General features: G+C 46.1%; 2 protein-coding genes across 4 annotated transcripts; one reads left to right on the forward strand and one right to left on the reverse strand.

The window, feature by feature from the left end:
• Positions 1-79: 79 nt before the first annotated feature.
• LOC128420636 (keratin, type II cytoskeletal 8-like) lies at positions 80-12,445 on the reverse strand. Of its 2 annotated transcripts, XM_053402318.1 has the most exons (10): positions 12,361-12,445; positions 11,537-11,848; positions 6,100-6,308; positions 5,817-5,877; positions 4,538-4,633; positions 4,141-4,305; positions 3,862-3,987; positions 2,179-2,399; positions 1,413-1,462; positions 80-313 (listed from the first exon to the last, which is right to left on the reverse strand). In XM_053402318.1, the coding sequence occupies exons 2-10, from the start codon at positions 11,828-11,830 to the stop codon at positions 150-152; spliced, it is 1,386 nt and encodes a 461-aa protein (XP_053258293.1). In that variant the 5' UTR covers positions 11,831-11,848; positions 12,361-12,445; the 3' UTR covers positions 80-149. The 2 variants fall into 2 exon arrangements, with proteins under 2 accessions (XP_053258293.1, XP_053258301.1); XM_053402326.1 differs by lacking the exon at positions 12,361-12,445 and having other exon boundaries at positions 212-342; positions 11,537-12,054.
• Positions 12,432-23,064, forward strand: LOC128420649 (keratin, type I cytoskeletal 18-like). Of its 2 annotated transcripts, XM_053402339.1 has the most exons (8): positions 12,432-12,815; positions 15,080-15,162; positions 16,737-16,893; positions 18,318-18,482; positions 19,246-19,371; positions 21,020-21,240; positions 22,299-22,327; positions 22,890-23,064. In XM_053402339.1, exons 1-8 carry the CDS (start codon positions 12,432-12,434, stop codon positions 22,985-22,987), a joined length of 1,263 nt encoding a protein of 420 aa, XP_053258314.1. In that variant the 3' UTR covers positions 22,988-23,064. The 2 variants fall into 2 exon arrangements, with proteins under 2 accessions (XP_053258314.1, XP_053258324.1); XM_053402349.1 differs by lacking the exon at positions 22,299-22,327.
• The last annotated feature ends 246 nt before the right edge of the window (positions 23,065-23,310 follow it).

Consider the following 23,310-nt stretch of genomic DNA (forward strand, 5'->3'; position numbering starts at 1 on the left):
GGGTTCTGGCCTGCCTATGATGGCTTAGAGAGGAGATAGACCCACTGTGTGGACAAGTAAAGAAAACAAGGATCTGTAGAAGGCTTTAAAACACTCATTTATTTTTAAGCACTGGGGCCTGATTGCCCCTTTGGCTTGTTCTGCTTCGGCTACTTTTCTGAGAAGTGACTGGCCTCAGAGAGGATCTTCCCATCCTTGGTCTCGATGGTTTTGATGAGCAAGGGCCTCTTCAGTGAGTTGTTGTTGGTCAAGGAAGTCCCCCCAGGTGCCATGTTGTGGGCAGGCAGCGCCATCCCCTGTGTCAGGAGCCCAGCTGCATAAGCAATGGATGGATTTAGAAATCTGGGTCAAGAGATCAAAGAAGGATGGCTTTAAGCAAGAGACTCCTGATTTGACTCCCCAAAGTGATTTGAGAAAGAAGAGGCAGCTAGAAATGCCATTCAAGCAAGTTAGCAGCAGGTCCAGGAGCCAGAAGGCCAACTGGCCATTTGCACTAAGCGAGTGATCTACATGAATTTGCAGACACAGACACAGACACAGACACAGACACACACACACACACACACACACACACACACACACAGAGAGAGAGAGAGAGAGAGACAGACCCAGACATAGAACCAGAAACGGGACCAATATATTTTGTACTAATGAAGACTGAGCAAGGATACCATTCTGAGGAACCCAAAGGGTCTTGAGCAGAGGTGGAATTATAAGGAGGATGCAGAACCCTGCAGATGACAGGAGGCACCCAATATATTACATGAAATTCTGGCTTCTTGTGGGGCATCATTCAGTATTAAGGTCAAGAGGCAGGCCAAACAAGCATAAGAAAAACTGAGGTGTTCTGGAGCCTTCTGTAGTGTGTGCGTGGACAAAATCTCTTGATTACATTTAAAATATGTTTCTACTGTTTTCTGTTCACCTAACACATGTAAAAGTTTAAATACTGAGACCTCAAGATAACAACTAACTAAGTTGGGTCCACATCATGGCAGACACACTGGGTGGAAAGTCTTCCCTGTCAAATGCCAAATACCATGACACATAATCAACTATCAAGAACTGTAATCAGTATCAGACTGCCAGATACCAAATGCTAAAATCGAATGTCTTCCAGTATCCAACGGAGATATCAAATATTCAACAAATATTTGAAAAATGCAGTGATGAGTGATGACAATAGCAAAATTGTTGTTGTTTAGTCATTTAGGAAACCTAGAAAAGCTCAAAGGGAACCCGTTTGGCAAGGATGGGGCTGCCGCGTTACCAGAAGAATCCAGAGGATGGCAGGAGAGATTGATGGAGCTACCAGCCGCCTCCATTTTATGAGCACCCATTTTTACCACAGGCTTGGGACTCTTCTAGGGAACTTCATGCACAGCTTCAATCAGAGTAGGAAATATACTTACCTAGTTTGTCTATAGCACTGAACTGCTGACTTGGAGCCTGGCCACCCATCCTGAGAGAAGGGGGGGGGGACATGTGATGGAACAAGGGTGTTTCAGTGTTTCAAGTGCCCCCACCCCACATTTATTTTTTTACCTCCCAACCCCCTGCTGATTTTGGCAATGGCAAATACACACACACATATGCTGAGAGAGAAAGCTGGGATGAGTGGAGCAAAGCACCTGATAGGGTTAAATATAGCACCCTCCCTGGTAATCAGTTTGTGCATCTGATGAAAGGAGGGGGGCTGATGCTAATGCACCCCCTCAACTGATCTGCACAGATCATCTGAGGAACATGTCTGTGTGTGTGTGTGTGTGCGCGCGTGCATGATAAACACAGACCAACCAACAGAGTGGGATGGCCACACACCCATTAGTGCAAACAACCTCCAAAACCATGTTTGTGGCCCATAGTGTGTAGGCAATACTGAGTTAGATAGACTGTCAGTCTGACTCTGTAGAAGCAGCTTCCCATGTGACAGCATAGTGATGTCACGCAGGACAGCCAATCCTAGATGTCCAGGGGCAGAGCGACTGATTCACCAACCTCCCACCCGCCCCATCCATACATGGCCCGTTCCACTAAAGTTAGGGTTGCCTCCAACTAAATCCTACCCGGAGCAGACCCACTGAAATGAATGGATCCAAGGGACTCATGTCTATCAGCTTCAATGAGTCTTCTCTGAACAGGACTACCACTGCTTACTGACCACAGGACCTTGCTTACCGGTTCTCTTCTCCTTCCAGCAGTTTCTGATAGGTGGCAATTTCTATGTCAAGGGCCAGCTTGACATTCATCAGCTCTTGGTATTCTCGCACCTTGCCAGCCATGTCGTGCTTGGCCCGCCTCAGAGCCTCCTCCAGGTCTTGGATGGCACCCTTGGCACTCTGCACAGCCTGCTCCCCTTGCTCTTCAGCCTGCGCCACGGCACTCTCCAAGTTGGCTCGCTGGGCAGGGGGAGAGAGGAGCAGTGAGACGGCTCCAACACCATGGTGGGAAGCCACAGGGAAAGCCCACAGTAGGAAACAGGAGGCAAGGCCTATCTCTTATTGTAGCGTGATGGGGAAGATCCTGTTTTGGGGCTGCATGGTTGCTCCAATTTGGCTGTCCCCAGTTGTCCCCAATTGTCCCCAGTTGCCAATTTGAATAGCAAAGGAAGAGCTGAGAAAGCTTTGGCAAAAACTAGCCCTTCCCCTGTTCCTCAGTTTGGGGATACAGGGCATTTCCAGATGACCTGTTTACCGAGTGTTCGTTGTGATTTGTTTGCAGGGAGGTTAGATGATGTTGCCAAAGCAGGTGTTACCCTATGCTTTCCAGTGCATTTCCCCGTCACTTTTCTTTATTGCAGAAACTCTGATCTTTTGGAGAAGCAGGTTTGTTGCACAAGACCTCCTAATCTGTTGAAAACTGCACAACATGAATTGACCAGCAAGTGAAAGAATCTCACCTGAATAGAGAGACAGTCAAAGTGTCCACAGTTCCTTCAGCTCTTTCGATATAACAAATTGCTAAGGTCACGCGCAGAAAGTTGCTATTTTGTGGGTGGGAGTCTATCCCATGATGGAAAATTCAGGTTGTGCAATTAAAGTGGATTTGGTACCTTGTGCAGGAAACCCATTAAAATTGGACTTTTTGCACTGAGAAGTGTGTGTGTGGGGGGGAATTGCTTGATGTGGTGCCCTGCAAACAAATCATAATAAATACAATGGTACCTCGGGTTACAAGCGCTTTGGGTTACAGGCTCCGCTAACCCGGATGTAGTACCTCAGGTTAAGAACTTTACCTCAGGATGAGAACAGAAATTGAGCGCTGGCGGTGTGGCGGCAGCAGGAGGCCCCTTTACTAAAGTGGTACCCCAGGTTAAGAACAATTTCAGGTTAAGAACGGACCTCCGAAACGAATTAAGTTCACAACCAGAGGTACCACTGTACTCAATGAACAGCCTATGTCACCTAACCTCCCCACAAACTTTATGCAAACCAATGAGGATGAATGCTCAATTAGCAGGTCATCTGGAAGTGGACTAAGTTACCCATCAAAAAGAATCAGTGTTTGGGCTGTAGACCTTTGGAAGCAGCTGAAGGCCTTCTGGGTCACACATTTCGTTTAGCAGTGTATGTGGCATGGGGACATGAAGTGGATCCATGAAGCATGCCCCTCTCAAGACCAAATTACCCCTTTCTCATTCCCCTCCAGCTGTTCCACTTCTTTATGAAGAATGAGGCTACCTGCAGACCTAAGGTATAACCTATCTGTGAAATGCAATCATATAATGGTTGGATGGCTCAGGAATGAGAGGTAGAGTGTGTAAGGGGATGTGAGTGCAGTCTGATTTCCCCTGTTAGTGTAAACTCACAACTTTCACCAATAGTTTAAATAAGACTCGTTTTCTGCCCAGAGACAGCTCACCTGGTTCTTCAGGGCCTCAATTTCCCCATTAAGACGCTGGGCGTAGCGTGTCAGCTCAGCAATCTGCCCTCTGGCTCTCTTCAGATCCTCAAGGTTCTTCTGGGTCTGTCTTGCTATGTCATCACACTGGAAGGTAAAGAGAAGAACCAGGAGGTTTTAGTCAACAGCCTCATCCAGGTACCAGCCAATTCTCTTTAAAAGGTTATGTTCAACAATATGCATATATGTTATGCATGCCTGCATGCACACACTTCTACGTGATGGAAATGTGCTACTTGCCTTGTTCTTGTACCACTGTTCTGTCTCATCACGGCTTTTGGCAGCCATGGCCTGGTACTGCTCCTTCACCTCATCAATTATATGCTTCATCTCCAACTCCCGGTTATTGTCCATCTCCACAGTGACCATTGCATTTTGGATCTGAGGTTGCAACTCCCGGGTCTCCTGGGTGTGATGAGCAGAGAGAGAGAGAGAGAGAGGGAGAAATAATGACATTGTTGATGAGGTTGGGATGACAGGTCATCTCAGATGGAGAACATAATCATGGAGCAAAGCCCATGCCCTTCTCATCTCCTCTGAGTAATCCTTGTGAGCCATCAATCCAGAAGATGGGACAATAATCCCACCCTCTTCCCACTCATCCCTACCAAACACTCTTCTCCCATTTGTCACCCACCTCTTCAAAGAGCTGGCTGAGGTATTTCATTTCATTGGAGGTGCTCTCTAGCTTCGACTCAACAACCACTTTCTGCACATAGATGTCATCTAGGTCCTGTCACGGGAGAGAAGTAGTCAGCAGATCCCATGCCTGGGTCAGAACAGGATTTACCTGTCATGAGCCTACAGTGGGATTGGGTTGGCAGCTCTGACAGAGGAAGAAGAAACAGAGCAGAGGGGTGAATTGTGGGAAGCTAGCTTGGAGGAGAGGGGATCTCTTCAATCACTTTGGAAGGGGGAGCAGGGCTGCCAGATCTCCCCTCTGACATTCCTGCAAAGCAGAGAGCCTTAGTAGACTCTGGAGAGGCCTTTGATCTGCCAAGATGCAGGGGAAGGTGAACCAGGAGATGGCAGTGATTGAACAGCAGTCTTTTATTTATTTATTATATTTATTGCATTTTATATACCACCTTTATCTTCCAAGGTGGTTTACATGGCTCTCCTCCTCCCCATTTCATCCTCACAACAACCCTTTGAGGTAGGTTTGGCTAAGAGATGGTGACTGGCCCAAGGTCACCCAGTGAGCATCATGACCAAGTGCTGATTCGAGCCCAGATCCAACACTCTAATAATTAAGCCATGCTGTCTTATCGCCTGGGAACTGCCTCCACAAATGGGAGCAGCCTTACCTACCCCGATGGAGTGCATGCTTGCAATCTCAATGTTCCCACAAGGCAAGAAAGTGCAACATGCCTCGTCTTTAAAAGCTTGGCGGGAGGGGCAGGGAAGCATCCTAATTGCATCCATCCACTTCTGAATCATGGCTCCTGAGCCCTGTGTCTGCTGTTGAGCCGGTACCATTGCTTGTGAGTAAGGTATCTCCTCATGAGTCCCTGACATCCCTTCACTGCCACCAGCTGTGATGAGGGTGTGCTCTAGGAGGCCAGAATATATAAATTCTCCCTCTTGAGCCTTTTGGTAATTGGAAACAGCACAAGTCTCTGGCTCCTGGTTCCAGTTCCCCTGCCTTGCTATGTTATATCTTAGCTGAACAGTGACCTTGGACCTGGCCTCTGGATCATGGTTTGAACCTAGACTGATTCCTGTTCTTCGCCCTGGTTTGTTTGGACTGCCTTTGGCTGGTGAGTGTTTTGCTAAGAGGCTTATATATCTTGGGATTTGGACCCCTTGAGGGCACCCACTGGCTATCCTGGGTGTAGGGAATAGGGAAAACTGCCTTGGAACCCTATGCCCTACAAGTTCTATGTGTAGATTTTTTCCCCACCTCTGAGACCCACCTTCTTGGTAAGCACAAATTCATTTTCAAGTTGGTTACGCCGGTTGATTTCATCTTCATACCTACAAAGAGAGGGAGAGGAGACGCTGTTTGATCTTGGCAAACAGGGTATTTAGGCTGAACATCTATGCCCTGGTTTCCAACCCCCTTGCCCTCCAGGCTTTCTTTCCTTTCTCCACAGCACCTGTAGCTCCTCTTCCAAGTATCTGCTAGCCACTTCCTGCCTTGGTAGGCATGTAAGATCTCAATTTGAAATGCATCTCGTTTGCACCTTGCAAACCCACCTGCTTTTCAGTTCATCCAGGTAGGCCTGCATGTGGTCCAGCTCATTCTGCAGCTTCACCTTGTCCTGTTTCAGTGCATCAATTTGCTGCTTGAGGGGCTGGCTGTGGGCCGTCATGATGCGCCCCACATTGGATTTGTACTGGTCTTTGCCCTTCAGGAGCCTCAGCTGTGTCTCCAGCACTTTGTTCTGTTGCTCTAACTTTCGCACCTGGGGGGGATGGATTGATAAATAAATAATAAAATGAAATGGGCACTGGGGCAGGGAGCCCTGAGCAGCCTTGTTCAGGGTCCAGAATCCCACCACACCTTTCAGTGGTTACTCAGGCAATGCTTCTGTCTGGCCATTTGTGATTGGTTTCTAAAAACCCCACTATGTGCTCTGTGTTTGATTCATTCCGATGAGATGACCATTCAGAAATACAGTGCATTTCAATAATAATAATTAATAAATAAAATTTATTATTTATACCCCACCCAGTGGCGTAGCGTGGGGGGTGCAGGGGGGGCCGGCCGCACCGGGCGCAACACCTGGGGGTTAGGGTTAGGGGGCGCAAATCCACGGGTTAGGGGGCGCAAATTACTTGCCTTGCCCCGGGTGCTGACAACCCACGCTACGCCACTGATCCCACCCATCTGGCCAGGTTTCCCCAGGCACTCTGGGCGGCTTCCAACAAAATATTAAAAGTACAATAAAACATCAGACATTAAAAACTTCCCTAAACAGGACTGCTTTCAGATGTCTTCTAAAATCCAGATAGTTGTTTATTTCCTTGACACCTGATGGGAGGGCATTCCACAGGGCAGGCAATTCAAAAGGAAATCTAATGACTACTTACTTTCATTCATTGCATCACATCCTGCCTGAAATCCTTGCTTTTTTTTTTAATCCACTGAAACAAACTAACTCACATGCAAATCATATACAGGACTGAGAAATGGTAGATTTTCTGTGTGATGCCCCAACCCTCCATTGCCTTCATTTCTACAATTCTTTTAGAGCAAAACAGGACAGAAAGGATGTGTTGCCATACTAGTCAGTCTCATTTTAGTGTTGGGCTGTGTACATGGCCACACAATTGCTTTTCCTCCATTTGGATCAAAGCTGGTTTGGGGCAGGGGAGGCATCAAAACACAGTATTTACTAAGGAACAACAGGATAGATGGACGCGGTTGGTGCTGTGGGTTAAACCACAGAGCCTAGGGCTTGGTGATCAGAAGGTCGGCAGTTTGAATCCCCGCGACGGGGTGAGCTCCCATTGCTCGGTCCCTGCTCCTGCCCACCTAGCAGTTCGAAAGCATGTCAAAGTGCAAGTAGATAAATAGGTACTGCTGCAGCGGGAAGGTAAACGGCGTTTCCGTGTGCTGCTCTGGTTTGCCAGAAGCGGCTTAGTCATGCTGGCCACATGACCTGTGGCTGTACGCCGGCTCCCTTGGCTAATAAAGCGAGATGAGCGCCGCAACCCCAGAGTCGGCCACGACTGGACCTAATGATCAGGGGTCCCTTTACCTTTAACAGGATAGATATGGATTGTGGCTCATGTTGTGTGTATACCTCTTCCCAAAACAGTGGTGAGAGCACCCCAAATGGAGACTAAACAGGAGTGGCTTAGGCAGCCATACTTAGGTTTGCTATTACTTCTCTCTTCTGTATGGGTGGTGCCCTTTTGGTGACATAAGCAACAGCACTCATGCCTGAACATAGGAAATAGAGAAGGACCAATGCCTTCAGTCTTCCAGTTCAAAATGTTTCAGTACTATGTGATACTGCATAAACCAGGGGTAGTCAACTTTTTTATACCTACTGCCCACTATTGCATCTTTCTGGATGGTAAAATTTCCTTACCGCCCACCAGTGCTCGATGGAAGGAGTATTCAGCTTGTGCCATAGAACCCCCTACCGCCCCCTAGAATCCTGAAACGCCCACTAGTGGGCAGTAGAGACAAGGTTGACAACCCCTGGCATAAACAGTTGAGAAGAGATTTCTAGTTTCTGCCCCCAACTCCTCAGATTTGGGATTGCTGGGAAATGTGCCCTCCCCTTTGTCATCTCCCCTTTTTGGGGAAAGATTTAGAGACATGGAGTAGGGGCAAAATCACTGTGCAACCACTCCTCGAAATCAGGATTCTGTATCAGAAGGAGGAGTGTGAAGTAAGCTAGCTCTACAAATTGAAACGGTGGTGGTTCTTTAGTGAAACATTTCAGGAAAACCAATAACTAGCATTTGACACATCTGTCCACCAGGGGGCGCAAATCCTCTTTGTTTCATTGTTATGACGCATTACATTAGAAGCAGGACTGGAGCCTTCATTTAACTGTCTTGCAACACATATAGTTTTAGTAAAATAAGCAATCCATTGAGCCATAGTTGAGGACTCCAAACACCTATCCAAAGAGCTCACTTTTTCAGGTACTATGCTAAGGGATATTTCAGAAGCAGCTTTTGGAGGCTGCTTTGTGCCTTCAAAATGTCTGTGTTGATTTGCATGATGGGTTTTGTGTCAATCCATGTCATGCAATGATCCCTCACATATTTTGGACTGCTGAATGCAACAAATGGCTACTGTCTCTCAGCACAAGGGTGTTCACTGGCTAAGGAGACTACAGACAGGCATCCTGCATCTTTAATAGCTGAGAAGGTTGGCAAGAATAGCTTGCTATGTAGGAGGGATAAATTTTGTCTCCTACACAATGCAGTATTTGCATCTTTGGCTCTCTGTAGGAATTTTGATACATATACAGTGGTGCCTCACAAGACGAATGCCTCGCAAGACGAAAAACGCGCAAGACGAAAGGGTTTTTCGGTTTTTGCGTCGCTTCGCAAGACGATTTTCCCTATGGGCTTGTTTCGAGTTTGTTCGCTTTTTTCCTAAAGCCGCTTGAAGAGGCGCAGTTGCGACGGACCGTGCTTTGCAAGACGAAAAACATCGCAAGACGAAAAGACTCCCGGAACGAATTAATTTCGTCTTGCGAGGCACCACTGTACAGCATCCCTCACAGGTGTGGCGATCCTCCTAATAACAGCTGTGTACACACCGCACATCTAAATCACATGACGTCCCCCAAACAATGTACAGTAGTTTGCTTCTCACAGAGCTACAATTACCAGCACCCTTGGAAAACTACAGTTCCCAGTAATATTGGGAGGAAGCTGTGTGCTTTCAATGTATGGTGTATATGCAGCTACCTAAAACAAATTTGTGAAATGTTTCTGTGGACAGTGTGCCTGTTAGAAACTGGAAGTTTCTGGGCTGCATAATTCATTAATGTTATTTAAGCAGTGTGTCCTAGAGCTGGTTTGTAGTTTCAAAATAAATAGTTTTTAGAGACAGTATTTTATTAGATTGAAAAGAAACCCCTCCCCTAGAACACACACACATGCATACACAGACTAACGTACAACTGAGGCTGAAATTCTGTATCTGAAAATGAGCCCCATTGAATCAATTGCGACTTCTGTGTAGACACTTATTGAATTGCACTAAAGTACAGAACATTTTTGTGGAGGGGGGGAATCCATATTAGATTAAAATAATCAATTTATAGTGTGTGTGTATATGAAAGAAATACTTTTGCACAATTTCCTGTAGCTCACACCTTGGGAAACTTTAGTAAATTGACTGTCAGTTTTGAGATCCATATTCCTTTTAGAACCTGCACATCCACATTCTACAATTCACAATTACATCAGACCTTGTTTTACTTCCTGGTCCCAGAATAAAGAGCTCAATCTTTTATTTTAAGCAAACAACTTAAGTTTCAACTACTCCTCAGTTTACAGGAAGATCGAACAACATGGATGATTAAGATGAGAACACACTCCACCTTAGTTTGGGGAAATTGGGGTGTTGGAAAACCCTTTGTTAGTGATATGAGCATCATATTTGTCTGGTGGTGTGATATTTGGCACAGTTTTTCCAAACACCTTTTCAGTATATATTTATTGAAGGATGAAAAATTCTTCCTCTACTCCCTTACTGGTCTTTGTCCATCTTTATTGCGACAGTCATGTGAACATGTGTTAGTTCAGTGTTCTAGACTTGGGTATACATCTAACTCTCCATTCCCTATATATAAACAGAGTGTAATACTTTCCATGAAAGTCCAATTCCTGAAATCGCCAATTTATAATCTTGGAAAGAGGCCTTGAAAAGTCTGCTAGTCAAATAATGCAGTATTTGACTCACAGCCAAAGTAGATCATACTCTGGAGATCTGTGATCATATCTCCCATCTCTTTAAAGCTTTTAAAAGCTAGCTGTGTGGAGAACCCACGTCACACTGGGATCACAGTTCAGGGAGACCTGAGTTTTAACAGCTTACCCTGAAACATCTGCAGTGCAATCTTGTACACGTCTACTCAGAAATAACACTGTTCCCAATGGAGCTTATTTTCAGGTACAAGACTGCAGCCTCAGCCAATATCAAGCCTTATCTTTCCAAAGCTATTACTTGCCCCATTAGGGAAAATAGGTACTCTTATCAAGCATCTCCTTTGCATCCTCTGACTTGCACCATCTCTAGTGGTTTCTAGAAAGAAGCACCTATGGAAATCAATTTATCAAGTTTTGTGTTGTTGGTTTTTAATGGTTTTTCTGCTGTTTGGAGCTGTGCTTTTTGTTGCGCTGTGAATAAATAAATGCACTGGGGATGAGCGTGAAAGACTCTTTTTGTGTGTGTTCCAAACTTTACCTAGTGGAAGTAAAGGTAAAGGGACCCCTGACCATTTGGTCCAGTCGTGATGGACTCTGGGGTTCTGGCGCTCATCTTGCTTTATTGGCCGAGGGAGCAGGTGTACAGCTTCTGGGTCATGTGGCCAGCATGACTAAGCAGCTTCTGGCGAACCAGAGCAGCACACGGAAACGCCATTTACCTTCCCGCCGGAGCGGTACCTATTTATCTACTTGCACTTGACATGCTTTCGAACTTCTAGGTTGGCAGGAGCAGGGACTGAGCAACGGGAGCTCACCCCGTTGCAGGGATTCGAACCACCGACCTTCTGATTGGCAAGTCTTAGGCTCTGTGGTTTAACCCACAGCGCCACCCGTGTCCCCCTAGTAATTGTCAGCGTTAGGTTAACATCTATTGAAACTGTGCCTGGCAGAGGTTTGGGCTCTGCGTAGTGATAATAACAAGGATAGATGTTAACAACAGGGTCCCATAACTTCAAACACCTGAATACAAGTTGACACGAACTTGGAACTTCTATAAATGCATCCGTCTCCGTCTACACTCTGATTGGAGCAGCATTGCCTCCGCAAAGGGGCAATCTCTCTGAGTGGTAGTAAATAAAGTTTGACTCAGCCCATCCGTTTCAATGGGTCTACACTAACTTGGGCATGTTCATTTCAACAGGCACCACCAACACCCCTTTCCCCCCTCTCTCGCACCCCCCACCCCAGAGCAACGTCCCGCCCCACGCGCGCATCCTGGTTGCACCTTGTCGATGAAGGAGGCGAACTGATTGTTGAGCCCTTTGATCTGCTCCTTCTCCTCCGTCCGGATCTGGTGCAGTTTAGGGTCGATCTCCAAAGTGGGCAGCGAGGAGAGAAGGAAAGCGGGCGAGGCGGACAGGGGAGAGCCGGGGAAGGCGCTGGAGGTAGATCCTAGTCGGAAGAGCCCCGGCTGGAAGCTCCCCGGGCTGGCCCGGTACAAAGAGCCCCGGTTGGAGAGCGAGCCGTGGGAGCGGCTGCTAAAGCTCAGGCTCCCCGGGCGAGGGTAGCTGGTGCTCATGGTGCGCGGGCTGCAGCGCTGGCTCGGCAAGAGGAATACAGGTGTTCAGTACCTGGGCCGAGCTTAATAGCAGGGGAGATGCAGAAGGCCCCGCCCCTTGCACACCTGGGCACTTTATTGGCATATCAGCGCCCCCCCTTCCCAGGGCTTCACGTAACGTGGAGCGTGATGGCATATTTGCACATCAATTTGCGCTTCACGCATCCGCGCTATCGAGTTGCACCCTGATTAACATAGCCACGCCCCTATCGCCTCGCCCGGCCAATCGCACGACACCGCTAAAGCCAGCTCAGTTCTGTGTAGACCACCTACGAGTGCGTTCCACTTGTTTGCATAGCTCCGCCCCTTTGGTCCTTCTTATTTGAGATTATTACGGTGGTCCAAGACGAGCGCCTGAAAGGCTGCCCAAAGTTTGTGCGAAAGCCCCTCCCTCCAAAAAAAATCCCTCGTGCAAACAAAGGAGGCTTAGGCAAACGGATTCTCTTCTACCAATGTGGCAGCTAGGCTCTCTCCCATTGGCTGGCCGCTACCTGGGCATGCAAATGAGCATCCTGGAGGATATAACGGGCCGGTGCGGGCGCCCAGCGCGCCAGGTGGCGCGATGTCGTTCTATTCTCGTCCGCGCAGCGGCTCCCTGTCCGCGGCCTCGGGGCGCTTCTATCCGGCTTCTTCCGCGGGCTCCGTGCGCGGCAGCTCCAGCGGTTCCGACTCCTGGTTCTCGTTGTCCCGGCTGCACGCGGCGCTCCCGGCGGCGCGGGCCAGCGCGGATGTGGCTCCCGCCTGGCTGGGCCCAGGCCGGCAGCAGGAGGCGCTGCAGGGCTTGAACGAGCGCCTGGCCGGCTACCTGCAGCGGGTGCGCGGGCTGGAGGTGGCCAACCGAGCTCTGGAGGAGGAGATCGCCGCCATCCGAGCGCGCAAGGCCGGCGCCATCGGCCAGAAAGACTGGGAAGCCTGCGAAAGGCCCCTGGCCGAGCTGCGCAAGCAGGTGAGGGGCGCGGCTGAAAGGGACGGGGTGAAACACCTGGCAGGTGGGAAAGGGATGCGAGCGGAGGGGACGCAAAACGCTGGTGGGCTTGGCAAGAGAGTATAGTAGAGCGCCTTTCAGGTGATTCTCCATCTCCAGGTACGGATGGTCATCTGCAGATCATTCCAGCTCTTCATAGGACCCCAACACAGCTACACACACCAAGGCCACGGTTCCTTCCACGCACGTTTTCTTCCCCACTATGTTCAATGGAACTCGCTGGAAAGCGTGATTGCTAGCGCTTTGCTGCCCAGTGTTTGTACTGCAGGTAAATCCAGGCGATTCTGGCAAGTGCAAAAGATAAAGGCATGGGTGGAAAGGTCAGAAACTGGGCGAGTAGAGTCAGTGGGCAAGGGGACACATTGACCTGATACAGGTTGAAGGCAAGAGAGAATGGTGGAAAGCAGAACTGGAGGAGAACTGGTGCAAAGGAGCCAGACTCAGCCCTAAACCCATTTGCGATATGGATATCCAGTGTTTTAAAAGTGCCACAAAGCACTTCATGTACATGGTATTACCACAATCCATATAAACACCAATGAAAAGCATATGACACGCGTGGTGCTGTGGGTTAAACCACAGAGCCTAGGACTTGCCGATCAGAAGGTCGGCAGTTCAAATCCCCATGATGCGGTCCCTGCTCCTGCCAACCTAGAAGTTTGAAAGCACGTCAAAGTGCAAGTAGATAAATAGGTACCTCTCCGGCGGGAAGGTAAACGGTGTTTCCGTGTGCTGCTCTGGTTCGCCAGAAGCGGTTTAGTCATGCTGGCCACATGACCCAGAAGCTGTGCAATGGCTCCCTCGGCCAATAAAGTGAGATGAGCGCTGCAACCCCAGAGTTTGTCACGACTGGACCTAATGGTCAGGGGTCCCTTTACCTTTTAAATTGGAGGAGATGCACTTTGTATTCTAGAATAAAGTGTTGTGTATACGCGTGTGCAGTCTAAATGTTTTCCTAGCTTTTCCAGAAAACAACCAAGCACCCTCTCCACACCCATATAACTTTTTGATCCTGTTTTCTCTTGACAATTTGGTAAACAGTCTGGTTAAAAATACAAGCTTATTCCCCCACTCCCTTTCTATAAGAGTTGTATGGAAATAAAACCCCTTCTTGATAGACTTTCTTTTCTTCCTTGTACGGGATGCTCGCATGTCCAAACAAAGGAGGATCCAGACATTCCCAAAATGTGGGGATGTAATAACTTCCTTGGAAAAAATCACCTAATCCTCCCCTTTCTAACACCTGCCTCCCCCCACCCCCCAAAAAGAAAGCACAGCTGTAATGTACTGGTTTCATAGTGAGGCATACAACTCCAATTGTTTCCCTGTTGTAAGCTCATATTTAAAAAGCTGAGTGTAGCTGGAAATCCAAGCCCTTGGTTTGGTAGGTGTAGCTTTCTTTTCAGGCTAATATCCTTGGATTACCTGTTTGACCACCTAGTGGAATCTACATTTCTGCCCAACTGGTTTTCAGCATGTTCTTGTAACACCAGGGTTGAAAGGTGCTGAGATGTGCAGCATCTAACCAGGTAGATTCATTCATAGGAAATTTCCCAGAGCATTGGCTAGCAGCTCATCAGCTTTTTATAGCTGGTTTGCAAGGGCTAGTCCACCCATAATGCACTAGAGTGGCTCAAAAGGAGGGGTAGTTTGTGTGTTGAGTTATTATGTTCTTATCCCACTGTTCAGACATTGACTCCCAAAGTGGTTCACATCAGTTTAAAAGAGAAAGGAGGAAGGGCTCTCCTGGAACACAATGTTTGACAGGGAACATGATCCAGCTAGGATACACCCAGCCTGTAGAGAAAAAACAACACATCTTATTGATGTAGTGGTTTATGACAGAACAGGAACACTGAATTGAAGATTCAGTCATTCAGATTTTCATTACCAACAAGTTACACATCAACACAATGGAGTCTCATAAATGGCCTACTCTGGATAGCACAGAGGAAACATTGCAGCCATCGCTTCCTAGATTTTATTTTGTATAACCAAATGCAATGGTTCAAAGAACATGTCTGCCATGCACATGAAAACAAATATGTTCATTTGCTTTGCAAATACATTTGATTATCCAGACTGCAACCCTCTAGGTGCAGCTGATTTTCAACAGGAGCCAAGAATATGGGATTGATGCAAACCTATTTGAACACGGTGGGATTTTTGCATAGGATCGTGTTGTACATGCATTACTGATATACAACTGCTCCTTCCCATGTCAGGTGGAAGACCTCAATTTGGACAATGTTAAGCTGCTTCTGCAAATCGATAATGCCAGGTTGGCAGCTGATGACTTCAAGCATAAGTAAGTTGTTTTGTTTACAAACCTTTATAAAAACTGTACCATAAAAGCAGGCATGGGGAAAGAGTGTATAATTCTATTCCAGACACCTAAATGCAGTGGTGTAGCGTGGGTTGTCAGCACCCGGGGCAAGGCAAGTAATTTGCACCCCCTAACCCGTGGATTTGCGCCCCCTAACCCTAACCCCCAGATGTTGCGCCTGGTGCGGCCGGCCCCCCCTGCACCCCCCACACTACACCACTGCCTAAATGTGAGGAGAAATCACAATGAAGTCTCTTGTGGTGTTTGCGTGTTGAATTCCATATGCCAAAGAAGATTCAAAAATAAAAACTGGGATCCCTTGAAAATGTTGCTTTCTCACAGGTTCAAAGTGAAATATTCTCACTTTCTAATCAATTAATTTAACACTCTTCAGTGTTAACTGGCTATCACACTTTTAGCGTATGTTACTTTTTGTGGAGTAATTTTGCTAGTGCAGTTCTTGAGGTTCTACACTGAAATTAGTATTTGACACACAACTACAAATTGTTAATGTTTCTTGTCCTTATGGTTGCATTGCCTGTAAGAGATACCTGGGTCATGAGGACAGAATCTCTGTTGTATACATGGCTAATTGTCTGTTCCTTGGGACCTCTATTCATGACCTCCAACCCTGACATCCTTCCTGCACCTTATTTACTCATCTCTTTCTTCAGCTATGCTGCACCTCACGATAAATTCTGTAAATTCGATTATATGTGGCTTGGAGCCACCATGTCCCAGGTTCACTCCCTGGCATCTCCAGGGAGGGGCTAGGAATGTCTCCTGCTTAAAACACCAGGAAGTTGCTGACAGCCAGTGTCGCTAAATGGACCAGTGGTCTGACTCAATAGGAGGGGAGTGGTCTTTGTTGGATTCTTGTTCCTTGTCAGTTTTATATTGATTGATTGGTGTTTTTATTCTTTGTAGTTTGCTTTTATCACATGAACTGCTTTTAGATTTCATAGCTGAATGATGGGATAGAAATTTAACATTTGCTTTAAAACATACACATATAAGCCATATGACTATGTGAACCTGTGAGACTTCTTTATCTATCATCTATCTATCTATCTATCTATCTATCATCTATTATCTATCTATCTATCATCTATCTATCTATCTATCTATCTATCTATCTATCTATCTATCATCTATCTATCATCTATCTATCTATCTATCTATCTATCTATCTATCTAGGAAAGTGGCAGTCAGGAAAGGTTTGAAAAGCTGCTGCTAAATTTTTGAGTGAGACATGCGTCTAATCCTACACTCAACCAGAGCCAGAAGAGACAACAGAGTACCAGGGAGACAACAGAGTACCAGCTATATCCCAATGGCCATGAAAATAGATTAAAATATTAAAATACTAATATCAATATTTAAATAAAGTTAACCCTCACCCCCAAATGTGGAGGTGGTCTGGGAAAATACCTGAGCATGATTTACACCCAGGTCTAAAAGGTTAAGTAAAAGTCTGTTCCATTACTTGCACTTGGTTTCAGCCTTGCAACTTGTTTGTTCATTTGTTTCTTGTTTCCTCCTTCCCTTCTTCCAGACTGGATGCAGAGCAGGCTATGTGTGACAGTGTGCAAAAGGACACACATGGGTTGCGCAAAATGATCGATGACACCAACTATTCCCGCTTGAAGTTGGAAGGGGAACTGGAGTCCCTCAGAGAGGAGCTGGCTCACTTGCGCAAAAGCCACCATGAGGTAACAGTATGGCGAGGGCTGCGTCTGAACCCACCCGTGTGTCCATCCCCAGGTATTCAACACACAGCTCTGAGAGGATTGGAATATTTTCCATGTAGTCAGTATGTGTGTCCATAGTAAATACATGCTTGCCCTTATCCTAATAATAATAATAATAATTTATAGCCAATAATGACATTCACACACACACCAGAGGAATAAAGAAAGCTTACACGGAATGAAAGATGCTGCTTCAGGCTACAACTATGCAGGCAACAAGCCCTACGGTTCATACACACCTTAATTATGAGGGTAAAATAAAGGCCCTACCTAAACATGGAGAGTGAGTACACCTGATCTGGTCATAAGCGGAGCACAAGTCGGGGATAGATAACTGTACCTTCCGTGAGAGTTAAGATCTCCCCTTCAGGATCCTATGTCAGCAAGCCAATAGTATCTCTCCCCCAAGCCGTGATTAAGCAAAGCACAAGGATGATCCTTGAGATTGTAGAGCAAAAAGGAGGGCCTGTTGTGTGAGCTACCGGACCACTGAAAATCTGGGGTTCAAATACTATTTTGAGCCAACTGAGTGAGTGAATAATCTGACACCTTAAACCCTTTGATGCATTGTTTATTTCATGCAAGTTTGCCATTGTGTCCTGAGATAAGTTTGAAACTGAGTGGTCACAACATTAGTTGGGGATAACCAACAAGTTACCTATACATTTCCTGAATAATTTACTTTTGAAAGAAGATTTTGTTGCCCATGTGAAATCCAGTTCCTTCTTATGGGAGGGTGATGATTAAACTTTTCTGGAAACTAGAGATCAGTATGCTGATCTTTACAGTAAAACTGTCTGCTACCCCTATTAGGTCATGTCTAAGGTAGGAGCTGGTACCAGAGTTGTGCATAGTTTGTTGAGGGGTATATTTTATATTAAAGCTATGACAGCTGCACTGATGTGCCATGACCTGCAGTAATAAACAATGTAAAAAGTCCAGACTAGCATCCATTGTTACAACAGATACAGCTGAGAAATATCTCATGCTGCAAACAGTTATTATTATTAATAGTATTATTATTATTATTATTATTAGTAGTAGTAGTAGTAGTAGTAGTAGACCACCCTTTATGCATCAATCTCAGGGCTTTTCACAATTTAAAATTCCAATATAAAAAGCACGTAATACATAATAAAAATAAGAATAATAAGTAAGATCTCTAGATCCCATGGAATCATGTTCTGAGAAAAATGTGTGGGGACATCCGGCAGTGAAGTACTTATGATTTAAACTCTTAAAATAGAAGGGAGATGAGACAGTAGTAAACAATAGGAAAGTGTACATATACTTCAGGCTTCTCTGTGGAGACAAATGCTTCCCCCCAAAGGCCATATTGACCTCTGCCCCCTAACAGGCTTTCTCCCTTTCTGCATGGTCTGCAGGAAGTAGAGGCTCTCAATGCTCTGATCGCCAAATCTGACATAACGGTGCAGGTGGATAATCCACAGAAACATGACCTGAGCGAGACCATCGCTGAGATCCGCAACCAGTATGAGAAAATGGCTGAGCAGAGCCGTTCGGAGGCTGAGGACTTGTACAAAACCAAGGTGAGGAGGGCGCTAGGGAAGGGCAAGAGCAGGGACGGGACAGAAAATGGGTTGAGTTCACATTTAAAGGCAAATCTACCTAATTCACTTCCCCCCCAAAACAATACGCAAACTTGAAACCCAGCCACTGTTCAGAATTCACACTTCTCTGAATTTTGCAGTGCCATTCTCCAGCCAAGCAGGAATGCATATACAGTGGAACCTCGGTTTTCGAGCGTCTAGGAAGCCGAACAATTCAGAACCCGAACGCCGAAAACCTGGAAGCGAATGCTTGTTTTTGAACGTGCCTCGGAAGTCGAATGGCTTCCGAGGCGCATTTCTACATTTTCCCAATGGAATTTGCCGATCGCCCATTGAACCTCGGTTGTCAAATGTTTCAGAAGTTGAACAGTCTTCCGGAATGGATTATGTTTGACAACCAAGGTTCCACTGTACTAAGGTAAAGTATGCATTCAATGGCAGGTAGCAGTGGAAAGAACGTACCGAAAATCATTGTATTTGGGGAGGCTGCTTTGCAAAAATGAGTATATTAGGTGAATTTGCCTACAAACATGTGTATTAGGAGCAACTCACTAAAATGCTAATGCATTTTTTCGTGGGGACCTTTAAAAAACAATCACAAAATGACATGGAAATGTGGAGAACTGATGATTGGAAAATCGAAAAACTGTGGGAAACCAACAAGATTGCTTCATCCCTAGGAGGGAGCATGGCTCTCTGCCCCACACTAACTTCCCTTTGCCATTACTGTTCACCTTTGCAGTTTGACTCCATGTCTCAAGAAGCAGATGTGCATGCCCAGGCGCTGGAAGAAGCCAAAAGTGAGTTGACAGAGCTTCGTCGGCAGCTCCAGGGAATAGAGATTGAACGCCAGACTCTGCAGAAAACGGTAAGAAGAGGGGTGCCCTCTTTCCTTCCCAATTCCCAGTATAGGTCATAAGAGGCTCTCCTGAGCAGTGAATAACTTCTTGCTGAAAATTATAAGCATGCAACAGGCAGTGAAGAAGTACCACTACTTGTTTTATAGCAGGAGTGTCGTCTCCTGTCATGCTCTTTGTCAATCATCTGCGTATCAAAATTATTCAGTTATTATTCAAGTTCTATCCCACCTTCCTTGCAAAGACCTCAAGCTGGCATCCATGGCTCTCCCCACCTCCCCATTTTATTCTCACAACAACCCTGTGGGGTAGGTTAGGTTGAGAGTTGGGAACTGGCCTAAGGCCACCCAGGGTCTTGATTCAGCACTTGTAACCAATACACCCCCAGTGACAGTTTTTCCTCAGAGATGAAAGCCATCAAATAAGAGGTCTGTTACATCAGAATGCACAGCTAAGGGTTGAACTTAGAATTAAAGGAACTGACCCCCAAAGCAAAATACCTTTATTATGACCAATCAACTTGGAGTGAAGAGTGAAGTGAGAAAGATTGCTTTGACCAATGCCTTATCAAGCACCCAGAGCTGGCTTGAGATCTGTTGCTGCTAAAGAGAGAGGTTGTGATGACCCCGCTCACCCCCATTCTATGTATAGAAGCTGACCTGACTTCAACACTAGCAATGGCTCATGGTCCTTCACATCAGAGGGCAGCCGGCTAGCTAAGGGGTGCTGGACCAGTGATCCATATCCATTTTCTGGGACAGCCACTGCACCCTATGCAAGTTGAGTCAGCCCAGGCTTCTCACTGTTGGCTGTTTGCAGTTTAGTAGCGCAGAGAGCTTGCTGGGGAGACCATGCATTAAAAAATAATAAAGGACTCAAAAATAACTTAAACTAGGTTTTAATAAGAAAAACAAAAACTCCTTTTACACTAAGTACATTAACAACCAAACCAGACCCAACCACCAACCCATCCCCCAGGGTAATGGGAGAGCTAGGTGCTGCTCCTTATATACTACACCCAAATGCTGACACACCTTAATCAAATACAACTCAGCAGCACCTGCTATGCTTCACAGCTGTAAAGCTGGGTCTCGTTATCTTACTCTGGCCCTTGCTCTGGCCCCTTAAAGACATACACATCGGGTGCAACAATGATGAACCTTTACATTTAAATAAACCATTCAACACTCACACCTGTGGTTGCTGGGCTCCAGGAGTGACAGATGCTACTGTAAGAAAGGACACACACTTTTGCTCCAAGCTGGCTTAGCATCGCTGGGCAGCTTCGCCGGGCAGCTTCCTCCCGGCACGGAGTGGAGCCCGCCACCCACTGCAGCCATACCCGGTGTATAAGACGACCCCCAACTTTTTAACTTCTTTTCTGGGGTTAAAAAGTCGTCTTATATACCGGAATCTACGGTACTCTTAAAGCTCTGCTCAGCTTTAGAAGCTGTTTTTTGTGAGTCAACACACATGAGGGTACTACTGTTGAAAGAACAAATCTAAAACTCATTAAACTAAGAGAGCTGCTCTTACAGAATTTGTGGAGTCCTGGCCAATATCCACTCATTTTTGTTGTTGCTATATGCCTAATTCTGTATAAAAGTTAGGGTATCAAATTTTGTTCACTGCATAAGCCCAAACCATTTTGTGATGCAGATAGACACGCTGGAGAACACCTTGAAGAACACAGGAGAGCACTATCAAAATGAAATGACCAATCTCAACCATATCATCGCCAAGCTGCAAGATGAGCTGGCAGCCTGCCGCGCTGACTTGGAGAGGCAGGCCCGAGACTATGAGGCCCTGCTAGACCTCAAGACCAAGCTAGAGAACGAGATTGAACACTACCGTAGCTTGATCGAGGGGGCAACAGACAGGTAACGAAGGGTTATGCCCCTGACTTCCTTCCTTGTACTTCTTGGTCATATGCCTGTTGAATGTCCCTGGAGTTCTTCCACCAGGCTCACTTTCCCTTCCCCAACCTACATTTGACAGGAAGCTGCAGCCATTCCTGGCTCCCTGGTTGGTTTTTCCTGTATGATCCATGCTACCAAGTTTGATTCACAATATGACATTGGTAGGGGGGCATGTTTTCAGAAATCTACATCTGCTAGTTTTCCAGCCACTCCATCCAGTCAAAATTCTCTGTGATCTATCCATAGGACATAATTTTTCCAGCACTGCATGTATCTGAAAATACTTGCTTCCTAATAAAAATATACCAGGAGCTACCTTCATATTGGGCATAGCATCAAGTTACAAGATTATAAAGAAAGGAGGATAGGATTATTAATCATTTGTGCTTTGCTGTTCTTCCCTAGATCAGGGTAGTAAAAGATTAAGTAAATCTACATCCTAATTAGGTCTGAACCCTCGCAACCTTCAGTTCTATAGCTAGAGCTGCAACCAGTACATGACTTAGCTGTCTCTGAGCTGACTGCCTTGTGGGACAGAGGAGCCAACTCAGTTTCTGCTTTTTCATGAATGAGGAAGACCATTAGCTAAGACGGGTGGTTTTCAGGTATAGAATGGGAAGGCACTTGCATCTTTCAGAACAGCATAAAGGGGAAAACCCACTGGTTCTGTTTCTCTTATCATTGTAGCCGTGTGATGTGATAAGGTGTCTACTAGTGAAATTTTGTCTCTAAAACCATTACTAAAGCTGCAGGAGCCCAAATGGCATCTGATGCTGGCAGCCTCGTTTTTGTCAGGCTGCGGAGTGATAGAAAGGTTGCTAACAATCATTTAAGTCCCTTGAGTAACCCCACTGACTTTGGAGGAAACAAGGCAGCAGATGGGAAATATGGCTGTAGAAGCTAATGCAACACGTTCAGTGGCACAGGTGTGTAAGCAAATCAGTAGCAGGAAGCCCTCACGGTAAGCAAATTGTCCTAGGATGAAGCAAACAAACTGCTGCCATGTTTTGTATTTTCAGAGGGGAGTTGCAGAACTCAGGCAAAGCAGGTAAGTTCTCTATGATGTAGCAGTAGACATTACTTAGAACAGTGCTGCCTGCTTCTGCATGTCTGTGTCTGCCTGAAACCTGCTTGTTGTTCTCCCGGCCTCACAGTTCAAACACTCTCCCAGGCTTTGTTGTTTGCTTTTCTACCAACAGGACTCTTGGCTGTGGCTTGGTGTGAAAAACTCTAAACTGAGTAAATTGTTCAACATGCACAGGGGCTCCAAGCACAGTGCTGTATCAAGCCAGTTGGCTGTACCCAAGTATCTTCAGGAAGTCAGTTTTATGCATCGGAGGATGTAATGCACACATACAAAGCTTTAACTCATATTTACCAGTGTGTACCCTAGGAACCAGCCCTGTTTCTCATTGACAAGCAGCAGTTGCAGTCTCAATTGAAAGCTGCACAGGTGTCCTCAAGGTGGAGGTTGCATTTAGCAGCGTCAAAAGGCAGTCTTCAGACTTTTTACTTTTTTAAAAAAGCAAGTTTTTGATCTCTGATCTAGTCTCCCGAGTCCATCCTAGGCTTCGCACTCTAACCAGTTACTCTTTATTCCTCTTTTGCAGACACCAGGAGACAGACCATTAAGAAGGTGGTGGTCACCACACAAGAAATTGTGGATGGGCGAGTGGTGACTCAGAGATCTGAGGAAGTGATTCAGTAGGCTTGTCCAGAGTGATGTTTGCTAATCCCTGTATCAAGTTCCTTTTACTGCTGAATAAAAGAAACAATGTTTAGCAACTCTGGACATCCTGTCATGACATTTGCTTGCACAATGTGATTAGTCAAAATCTATATTAAAAGACAACCTGGAATACAGAGGTTGGACCCTGCATAAACCACATTAGCATTAGAGTGAACAAGTGCTGCTGTCCCTCATCTACTAGGCTAGAGCCCCATATGGCAGCAATGGAGAACAGGCAAGTGCACATTTACTAATTCCTGAAAAGCTGAAAGCAGAAGGTATTTTATACTTCTTTTCAGAGG

The sequence above is a fragment of the Podarcis raffonei genome, chromosome 1, assembly GCF_027172205.1.
Source record: "Podarcis raffonei isolate rPodRaf1 chromosome 1, rPodRaf1.pri, whole genome shotgun sequence".
Taxonomy (NCBI): domain Eukaryota; kingdom Metazoa; phylum Chordata; class Lepidosauria; order Squamata; family Lacertidae; genus Podarcis; species Podarcis raffonei.